Source organism: Cebus imitator, unplaced genomic scaffold (assembly GCF_001604975.1).
Source record: "Cebus imitator isolate Cc_AM_T3 unplaced genomic scaffold, Cebus_imitator-1.0 Scaffold379, whole genome shotgun sequence".
Lineage (NCBI taxonomy): Eukaryota > Metazoa > Chordata > Mammalia > Primates > Cebidae > Cebus > Cebus imitator.
In genome coordinates this window covers 973,078-984,611 of record NW_016107694.1, presented here as the reverse complement: position 1 = coordinate 984,611, position 11,534 = coordinate 973,078, and the positions used below count along the sequence as shown (strand labels likewise).

Here is an 11,534-nt window from a genome sequence, read left to right as displayed (position 1 = left end):
AAAGCTGGAGGCATCATGCTACCTGATTTCAAGCTATAGTACAGTCTACAGTAATCAAAACAGCATGGTACTGGTATCAAAACAGAGATATAGACCAAAGGAACAGACAGAGGCCTTGAAAGTAATGCCATATATGTCCAACCATCTGATCTTTGATAAACCTGACAAAAACCAGAAATGGGGAAAGGATTCCCTATTTAATGAATGGTATTGGGAAACTGGCTAGCCATGTGCAGGAAGCTGAAACTGGATGCCTTCTTTGCATTTTATACAAAATTAACTCCAGATGGATTAAAGATTTAAACATAAGACCTACCACCATAAAAACCCTCAAAGAAAACCTAGGCAATACCATTCAGGACATAGGCATAGGCAAGGATTTCATGACTAAAACACCAAAAGCAATGGCAACAAAAGCCAAAATAGACAAATGGGATCTAATTAAACTTAAGAGTTTCTGCACAGCAAAAGAAACTATCATTAGAGTGAACCAGCAACCGACAGAATGGGAAAAAATTTTTGCAAGCCAACCATCTGACAAAGGGCTAATATCCAGAATCTACGAAGAACTAAAACAAATTTACAAGAAAACCCCATCAAAAAGTGGGTGAAGGATATGAACAGATACTTTTCAAAAGAAGACATTTATGTAGCCAACAAACATAGAAAAATGCTCATCATCACTGATCATTAGAGAAATGCAAATCAAAAACCACATTGAGATAACATCTCACGCCATTTAGAATGGCTATCATTAAAAAATCTGGAGACAACAGATGCTGGAGAGGATATGGAGAAATAGGAATGCTTTTACACTGTTGGTGGGACTGTAAATTAGTTCAACCATTGCAGAAGACAGTGTGGCAATTCCTCAAGGATCTAGAAATAGAAATACCATTTGACCCAGCAATCCCATTACTGGGTATATATCCAAAGAATTATAAACCATTCTGTTATAAAGATACATGCACACATATGTTCATTGCGGCACTGTTTACAATAGCAAAGACTTGGAACCAACCCAGATGCCCATCAATGATTGACTGGATAAAGAAAATATGGCACATATACACCATTGAATACAATGCAGCCATAAAAAAGGATGAGTTCATATCCTTTGCAGGGACATCGTTGAATCTGGAAACCATCATTCTCAGCAAACTGACACAAGAACAGAAAACCAAACAGTACATGTTCTCATTCATAAGTGGGTATTGAACAATGACAACACATGGACGCAGGGAAGGGAACATCACACACCAGGGCCTGTTGGGGGTGGGAGAGCTAGGGGAGGGATAGCAGGGGGTAGGGGGATTGGGGAGGGATAACACGAGAAACACCTAATGTAGATAATGGGGAGATGGATGCAGCAAACCACTATGTTATTATGTGTATGTCTATGTAACCATCCTGCACGATCTGCACATGTACCCCAGAACTTAAAAGTAATAAAAAACAAAAAAGAAAAGAAATATATGTATGTACATGTGTATACACTATATACACACATATTCTATGGATATTTAGATATGTTTTGATATGTTCACGTATATGTTTGTGTATGTAGTATATGTGTATGTGTATTTCTCTGTATATAAACAAAATATCCTTGAAAAAATACATAAGCTGTTGAGAAAGTCATATCTGAGAAGGGGAAATGAGTCCCTAGAGGATAAAGGTGGGAGTTTATTGTTTTGGTTAGATATCCTTTTGTACTTTTTAAATGTTGACCCATGTAAGTATATCGCTGATTATTTTAAAATGTACGCATAAAATTTTTAAAAATAATCCTTTTATTAAAAAATCAAGAAACACACCTTTATTCTTTGTTAGCTTATTTAGCATGTCACAGTGTTAAAGGAGGAGGGTCGAATGAAGGAAAGGTTCTTCATGCAGGCAATTTAGTTGTTACCTTTTGAACCCGAAGATGAATAGTAGTGTGGTGGGTATAACAGGAAAGACTGACAGATAACCTGTTAGAAGAAGGGATTGAGAGGGATAGAAAACGACAAAGGCAGGGGAGTCTGCCCATATGAAGCCAGCTGTGTTGGAGATTTCTCGTCTACAACTGCATACTGAAATGAATATGAAAGCACTAACATGAAACACTTGACCAACGTATAGTATATTAAAGGAATCAAAATTTTATTGTGAGTTCTTGAGTTCCACTACTTCTATTATCATTATATTACTTTAACACAAAAGGATAAAATTAGAAGCTGAGATAGATATTAATTTGGTATGTAAGCCTTTTTTAAAGTCTATCTGCTGAATACCTTGGATATTGCATTCTTTTTTTCCTAAAAGCATATCAAATGCAGTCAGCTTTGCTATGTAATATAAATAAAAGTACTCTTTTTAGCTAATGTTTATGCCATATTTTTAGCCTTCTAGCTCACTGTTATTATCATAGTGTCATTTATGCAGTGATCATGTGTTTTTGGTAAGTTTAAGGGTGATTCACAGACATTAACAAGCACAAGAGGAGAATTCACCAAGATCTATAGTGCTTCAAATGATATTGTAATCATTGGACTGTCTGAAAACATATGTTTGTCTCACAACAGAATACCTCTGAGCACGCACACAGAATGGTAGGTCTGGAAAGGGTTCTTCAGTACCTTTTCATTCTATTACTGTCTCTGGGTATGATGGTGGCTAAGTGTCTGCAATTTTGGAACTAATGTAACTTACCCAAGCTGCAGCCAGTCGAGCTAGCAAATAAAATAACTTATGTCATCATACCTTTCCTGGCTCTCCCTTGGGTGCCCAACGCTGTTCAAAACTGAGTGCTGGAGACTGATAGTAAAGGTCAAAAGCAACAGTCTAAACTTCAGGGTAGATCTGACCAGAAAGTAAAGGCTATCTTTTTACTTTCCACAGCAGGAGAACCTTCTTTACCTGTCATCCAATCGTGTTAGTTGTTTGAGTTGAAGCTCTGTAAAAACGCCAGCTTCATCCACAGAATCTGGGAATTCCAGGGTCACTGGCAGAACTGCAAAACAGGATTGCAGCAACTCAGCACACACACTGTCAGATGATTTGCTTCTGAGAACTTGTTTGGGCCTACCACCTGACCAAATAGCATCATCACTGTTATCTGTAAAATATTTACATTTGCAGGGCAAGAGAGAGGTACTAAAGTTGATTGCACTGTGTCAATGTGGAATTTACTTCTTTGAAGAATAAATCAAGGAGGCTACATGATTAATTCAAATGGGAGTCTCTTTCCTTCTCACTTGATCTTGGGACTACAATGTCACTTTAAGTCAAAATCAAAGACATGTTTAGAAACACGAGAAAATACGTTTATTTTTCCATGGTTTTCTCATAGTTATTTTCTTTAGGTTATGAGAAAATAAAAAAACTTTTAAACAAAGAAGGAACCAAATTTGGAGAGAGAAGAGATATTATTAAACTTGGGTCTATATTTCTGAAAAATAGCCTAGAATTTTATAAAAAAAAAAACACAAACATCATCCTTGTGTTTTTATTAGGAAGTATTTTAAAACATGCATATGTATTTTAAACACTTTCCTTCTTTTGAATCTTGCATTGCACCCAAAGAATGCTAATGGTCACCAAATTGTTCTTTGGCAGAGTAGCCTGACCCTTAAAAAAAAAAAAAAAGGAAGAGAGTGTTATAGCATGTGATTATAGCACAAGACAAAATTATCAATCCTCAACCCTGTGCAGATATTAACTAATACTATGACCTGACCCTAAGAGGTTACCTTGGAGCATTCCTCTCCATTGCATTGTGTATATTGCATGGTAATGAATGACAGTTTTCAAGGCTCCCAATAAAGAGCTGCTTTTCTTTATTTAGAGAACAAAGTAGGGAGTTTACAGATCATATCCGAGTTATCATTGAGCTGCTCAGCCTCCTCACCTATGTGCCTCAGCTTGCTCAATCTGTGCTGGTTATCTCAGCAATAAAGCATTCAGCCTCTAGAAGTTGGTTTCTTCCTACACCCTATAAACAAGAGGGCGAATATCTTGTTACGTATGCTAAAATAGGTTGGGTGAAATAAGTATTACTCTGTTCCCTGTCACTAGCTATAATCAGCTTTTCAAATCTACACTGAATGTGTCCCCACACATGGCACACTAAGGAATAAGGATGTTTGTGACAACATATTCCTAAGAAGCAGCAGTTCTAACAGCCTAGTGACCCAGCTATTCATTCCAGTTTCTTTGTGCAGAGACACTTTCCCAATTCCTTCACCATGTGCTAACAATTAGATAATGACTCCATAAATGTAGAGAAAAAGCAGTGTCATGGATGGTGGGTGGTTTGTTTTCTTAGTTCTTTATTGAAAACATATGGAGATGTTTATATATAAATAGAAAACAATAGAATGCTGCCGTCATGTAAGCAACAACTAAAAAAATCCTGCATGAATAGAAATCAAACATTTCTATACCTATGCCAGAATTCTGGTTTACTGATATCTACACATCCTGTCTTATTTGGCCTGAAAAGATGTTTTATTATTTTAGGATTTTTATTTTTAGTTGGAAAGAAATTGTGGAGCAAGAGATTTTTGGTTTTGTTTTCATTTCTCTCTTGGCTTAAATTACTTTGTTAGCAGGAACAGTAACTTCTGTCCAAGTATACCTTGTGTTACGATCATGAAAAAGAGTTTTTAATCTATATATTTAACTACATTCTTTGTATTTCTGAATTAAAAGTGAGTACTCGTGGCCTGACAGCAGTGACTTTCAGGAGACTCAGCAGTGGAGAGGTTGAGAGCACAGCTTAGGAGGTAGAATCAGTACTCTCAACTGCTTAGGAGGTGGAAGGAATTCCTCTGGGTTGGAATTCTGGCTACACTACTTAACTAGCTAGGTAACCATGGGAAAGTTAATCAACCTGACTAAACTTCAGTTACTTAAGCTGTAAAATGAGAAATATAAGAGCACTTATATAATGATTGTACACACTCACCAGATGAGCTGTAAGACGTTACACATAGTGTCTGGCTCGTAGGAAACGTCACAGAAATGCTGCCTACCATCATTGTAATCAGCTAACAGGACTTATATTGGGACCATCCTTGAAAATCTGAGAAGTGTTGATGCCCAGTGCCAAGAACATAACAACAGTTATGCTACTGTTTACCAAGTGCTAGTTATGCCCTAGGCTTTACAATGTACTGTTTTTGACAATTCCATGAACTGGGTACCATTATCATCCCATTACAGCTAAAGATTGGTTGATACGTGGGTCAAAACCAGTCTGGATCATTCAGAACCCACACTCTTGATTTCTCTGCTAAAATGGCTGCTTACATATATAGCCTAGGGCACCTTTGAAACCTTCTTTATTTACACTATTCTCTGTGTTCTTGTCAACATCCTGTGACATTGCACAATGGCATTCACAAACTGTGAAGTCCCCTTTCCCTAGGACATCTGTTCATTTGCAGTTAAAGAAGACCAGGAAGCACTTAATGAACACATTATTAAAAACCCTGGTTTTCAATTCATGCAACCACTTTCACTTTGGTCTATTAAGGCCTTTTCTTCAAAGGTGCTTGAAGCTTCATATGGACAGGCTCATTATTCAAGCTTTTGCCCCACCCTACAGATGCAGAACCCAAGGACCAAGGAAACATGACTTGGGGAGGAAGAGGCCATTCACCCACCTTGGTAGCCCAGTGTATCACTTGCTGAGTCAGGAATACAACAGACTGGGCCCAGAGCATTGTCCAACTCACCAGGCTGCTCATTAATGTTGGGCCACAAACATTAATGTTTGTCTAATAGCCAAACTGTGAACTAGCTCCACTTTTTAAAAACTTATTTTAAATTCAGGGGTACATGTGCAGGTTTGTTACATAGGAAACTTGTATCATGAGAGTTTGTTGTACAGATTATTTCCTCTCCCAGGTATTAAGCCTAGTACCCATTAGTTATATTTCCTGACCCTCTTTCTCCTTCCACCGTCCACCCTCTGGTAGGTCCCAGTGTGTGTTGTTCCCCTCTATCTGTCCATGTGTTCTCACCATTTAACTCCCACTTATAAGTGAGAACATGTGGTGTTCAGTTTTCCATTTCTGCATGAGTTTGCTAATGGCCTCCAGCTCCATCCATGTCCCTGCAAAGGACATGATCTCATTATTTTTATGGTTGAATAGTATTTCATGGTGTATATGTACCGCATTTCCTTTATCCAGTCTATCATTGATGGGCATTTAGGTTGATTCCATGTCTTTACTATTGTGAATAGTGCTGCAGTGATCATATACATGCATGTGTCTTTATGGTATAGAATGATTTATTTCCCTTTTACTGGTATATACTTAGTAATGGGGTTGCTGGGTTGAATGGTAATTCTGTCTCTAGGTCTTTCAGGAGTCACCATACTGCTTTCAACAATGGTGAAACTAATTTATACTCCCATCAACATTGTATAAGTGTTCCCTTTTCTCCTCAACCTTGCCAGCATGTATTTTTTTAGTTTTTAATAAAAGCCATTCTGACTGGTATGAGCATTTCTCTAATGATCAGTGATACTGAGCTTTTTTTCATATGCCTGTTGGCCACATGTATGTCTTCTTTAGAGAAGCATCTGTTCATGTCCTTTGCCCACGTTTTAATGGGGTTGTTTTTCTCTTGTAAATTTGTTTATGTTCCTTACAGATGCTGGATATTAGACCTTTGTCAGATGCATAGTTTTGCAAAAATGTTCTCTCATTCTATAGGTTGTCTGTTTACTCTGTTGATAGTTTCTTTTGCTGTACAGAAACTCCTAGTTTAATCAGGCTCCACCTGTCAATTTTTGCTTTTGTTATGATTGCTTTTGGCATCTTTGTCATGAAATCTTTGCTAGTTCCTATGACCAGAATGGTATGCCTAGGTTGTCTTCTGAGTTTTTATAGCTTGGGGCTTTACATTTAAGTCTTTAATCAACCTTTAGTTGATTTTTGTATATGGTGTAAAGAAGGGGTCCGGTTTCAACTTCTGCATATGGCTACTCAGGTATCCCAGCATCCTTTATTAAATGCAGAGCCCTTTACCCATTGCTTTTGTCAGCTTTGTAAAAGATCAGATGTTTGTAGGTGTGCAGTCTTATTTCTGGGCTCTCTCTACTATGTTCCATTGGTCTATGTGTCTATTTTTGTACCAGTACCATGCTGTTTTGGTTATTGTAGCCCTGTAGTATAATTTGAAGTTGGGTAATGTAATGCCTCCCACTTTGTTCTTTTTGCTTAGGATTGTCTTGGCTATTTGGGCTCTTTTTGAGTTCATTATGAATTTAAAATAGTTTTTTCTAGTTCTGTGAACAATGTCATTGGTACTTTGACAAGAACAGCATTGAATCTGTAAATTGATTTGGGCAATATAGCCATTTTAATGATACTGATTCTTCCTATCCATGTAGCTCCAATTTTAACCTACATAGTACATGATTAGGAGCACTCTGCCTGATTTTCTTGTGAAAGAATGGGATCCGCCTGCAATATGGGAAACCACACAAACAAAATTGCTCAATTAAGTTTTCATTTGCAAGATATATTGTGAATGTTGTTTTCTCCTTTTTGCAGGAGAGGGAAAGAGTTTAGGGTTGTGGGTATGGCAGGGCATGCAAGGGAAGAGGCTTAGGACTGCCAAATTACTTGTCAACCTGCTGGCTTAGCATCAATGTACTAGTTAAATGAGTCCTGAATGTAAGATATTAATGCACATATTTTGCATGTTGTTAACTCTAATGATGTTACCATAATGCAGTGGCCACAGCTGAAAGCTGAGGTGGCACTTTTTATTATAAATGCCTTGGGTCTTTCACTGAAAATCACCATGAAGACAAATCTCTTAGAAGTGAGAGTGGAAATATGAGCAGACTTCTGCATCATTAATCTTCTCATCATTAACAATAACAAAAAGTGTTGGTGTCCCAGGGCCCTGCATTCAGTAAATTCCGGCAACATCTTCCTTTAGAACCTGTCCTACTCTTGCCTTTGTAACTACAGTACACTTTGAGAGCAAAAGGTTAGGCAATCATTGTAAAATGGAATCTGTTTTATAAAAAAAAAACACTATGTAATCCTTAAATTGTTATGTAAGTGGAAAATCACTCTAAATGCAGAACAAGTATTGCTTACCCTCCAGTGCTATGCTAGTGATGGTAGTGTGGAGTCTTGGAAAGCAGAGAGTTTCAGAGCCAGCTCTACCATTTGCCACCTGTATGACATCGAACAAATCACTTGACCTCTCTGAGTGAGATCCTTTCCTATAAAACAGCAACATCAATAATGCTGCTTTGTTTGAGTTGACAAAGAACACTAAAGGAGATTGCAAATGTGAAAGCTCTCTGGACGCAATGTACAAATGTTACTATTGATTTTTTACTAGGTGAGTAATGAGGAATGAGTAGCAGTGTTTGTCCAAGGATAGCTTGGGAATAAGTCAACCAAGGTGGCAGTTGGTAAGTCTTGAAGATGTGGATGGCTCCTGGGAAACAGATGAGCTGGCCAGTTTGAAGGGTCTTTAAGTTGCAAGTTTTAGGGCCTGGTAGCAATTTAACTGTGCAAACTGTCAAGAGCCTATTATATTCTAAGCTCGTGCCATGACAATATTGGCTACATGAAATCACTGTGTGCTTTCTTACCAGACTTTATTTGGAAAGAGTTTACGGACTAGTGGCCTGGCAGGGTTGCCTGGAATCAGAGTGCTGTGGTTTTACACGAGGGAGAGCAGTGTTTCATGCCTTGTTTTATTACCTTCCTCCCTGGGGATTCAACAGATGTAGCAACAACAAAATCAGAAACCCAAGACAAACCTGTTAGCTTGATGCTTTTAAGCTTTGGCAGAACTCACAATTAAGACAAGATAGAATATCTATTTAGAGGGAAGAGGTGCAAAGAAATAAGTTCACAGGGCATACCTTCTTTTGTCTGAGCATGGCTAACTCTGCAGATCCCTGCCATATAGGAGGAATTGTATACTGAAACACAGTGAACACTTAAGGAAATTAAGAATATTATTGCTAGTAGAAATAATTGAACAATTTTAATATGGGGCTTTATATTTCCCTTCATTATATTTTTTGAATCCTTTCAAGCTAACTCTTGAGTTTAGCAATTGAATTTAGTAATTGTGCATCTCAGAATAGTTAGATAATATGTGGATCAGACCCTAAGTCAGGCACAGAAACATGCCTTGGCACAGCCATGAAGAGGTAAAGTATTTGGTAATTGTTGTTTGATAGTTCCCAAGGAGAAAGCACAGAAGCAGCAGATAAAAACCAAACTATTTTCTTTTGTGTTTAGGTAAATGTTTCCAACTACAGTCTGGTGATGGAGTCTGACGCGGGAACCTTCTTACCTACTGGACTGCAGTTCACTGGCAGTGAAAAGGCCAGGGCCATCATGGAGGAGGTCATGAGCCTGCTGCAGCCCCTCAATATCACTCAGGTCCTGAGCCATGGAGAAGGGACAGACATCAACTTTTGGATCCAAGCTGGAGTACCTGGTAAGACCAAAAGATGAAGTTGTGTTCCTTGTATATTGCCAACAATTTAAAATACAATTTCTATTCTAATAGAGCACAGTGGATACTGATAGGCCAGGTTGTGCATGGAAACCTCAAGCTTTTGTCTACAAGGTATAATCTGATGATTTCCAAAACTGGGATAATAGTCCTCATCCTGTATTTGTTTACCATCTGTATCCCTCTACTGCTAAATTATAAGCTCCTCACTCTGAGATTCTGATTTAGTAATTCTGGAATTGGGCCTAAAAATCCATTGTTTCATTTTGTTTTTTTTTTTTTAGGAGGTATCTTTGGTGATTATAGCACAAATGATCTCATAACCAAAATTTGAGAACTAAAGTAGAAGGCAGGTTATTACTACAAATATCCTTCTAGAAAAACTTCCCTGATCTAAATAATTCCCCGTTTAAATACTGTGGTATCTGAAATTTTACCATTAGAGATGAATTCCTTGAGGGTGTGGTACTTCCTCTTATTCATGTTTTACCTTAATGTAAGAGGTTGGGCATAAACTAATTTACCCTGAGCAATTATTTACCATGTGAATATCCTGAAGAGAAGTCCTAAGTCCCTGGGAACAGGGATGAAATTATGAAATGGGAGTTCATATGAGGAGGTTACTTACAGGAATAGAAGCTGGAATCTTTTTTTTTTTTTTTGAGACAGGGTTTTACTGTGTTACCTGGGCTGGAGTGCAGTGACAGATCACAGCTCGTTGCAACCTCCACCTCCCAGACTCAAGCGATCTTCCTGTTTCAGCCACCCGAGTAGCTGGGACTATGAGTGTGCACCACCACCCCTGGCTAATTTTTGTATTTTTCTTAGAGACAGGGTTTCGTCATGTTGCCCAGGCTAGTCTCGAACTCCTGGGCTCAAGTGATCTGCCTGCTTTGGCCTCCCAAAGTGCTGGGATTACGGGTGTGAGCCACCATGCCTGGCCTCTGGAACAATCTTAAAGAAGACAAATTTTTACTGCTTCACAAAGTTGCCTAAGCCTGGCTATAGAAAAAGTTTATTGATATTAAGTGTTTGTGACCCAAGGTTGTTCCCTCAACATGATTATATTCATAATCCAAAAAAGTGTTAAAGGATCTGTCTGAAAATTGTTCTGTATTTGCACTATACAAATAGGAAGCCCAACCTTTGAACACTTTTAACATTGCTGTTTTCAGAACTATTTCTATGGCTACAAACATTTCCAAGGCACTAAAACAGTGTCTCTAGACCTATTCCACGCTAGCTTTTTTTTTCCAGACTGCAAAGTAGATTTTACCAATAGTTACATACTATATAGATTTAAGATTTTTAAAAAGTTTATTCTTGGATACTGTGGATTTTTAAGGCATATTTTAAGTTTTAACTTTTATAGTAACTTTTCATAACTAAAAATAAAAGGAGCTTTTCTTTATTCTAATACAAAGACCCAAATTCTTTCCCTTTGTTCTGTGTATATTTTAACATACTTTGGAATTTCTTAAAGCAACATTTCCATTCACAATGCTGTACCTCTCTGGACAGATCCAGTACTATCTACATATGTGTCATTGATAAACATGATCTAAATGTAGGGGAGAGACCCTTTCAGTTATCTAGAATCATTTGTATGAATTTTTAGATGTTTTGTGAGACAGAAATTTTTCAACAGGAACTTCTTAAAATTTGAGAAGCTCTGAATAAGCTTCTATGTAGTTACTGTGAGACTGTGGGTGAGTGAGCGTGTAGACTCGGGTGGTCAAAGGTGAGGTGAGGAACCGAAACCTAAGACAGAATTGGGAACAAAACTTGTCCCTCCCCCTCCCAGGTATTTCTTGCCATGTGTTTGATACTGGAGACTTGGCTCTAGCTTTATCCTTCCACAAGTACATGTTGCATAAGAATGATCCTGTTTGGAGTTATCAGGTTAATTTGATTCTTTTCCCCTAAAATAAGAAAGTGTTTTCTGTCTTTGCCATGGTAAGGTGAGGTCAGGTTTGATTTCTACCTAAAAGAGTGGAGTGGGGAGACTGAGCCCATTATGGATGCATAAGAATTAA

General features: G+C 37.9%; 1 protein-coding gene across 1 annotated transcript in view; it reads left to right on the top strand.

Annotated features, from left to right (window-relative positions):
- Positions 1-9,258: 9,258 nt before the first annotated feature.
- Positions 9,259-11,534, top strand: part of LOC108288591 (carboxypeptidase Q-like) — an 81,404-nt gene continuing 79,128 nt past the window's right edge. The window contains exon 1 of the mRNA XM_017507573.2: positions 9,259-9,480. Within this exon, the coding sequence (XP_017363062.1) occupies positions 9,306-9,480 (175 nt within the window). The 5' untranslated portion in view covers positions 9,259-9,305. The remainder of the gene's footprint in view (positions 9,481-11,534) is intronic.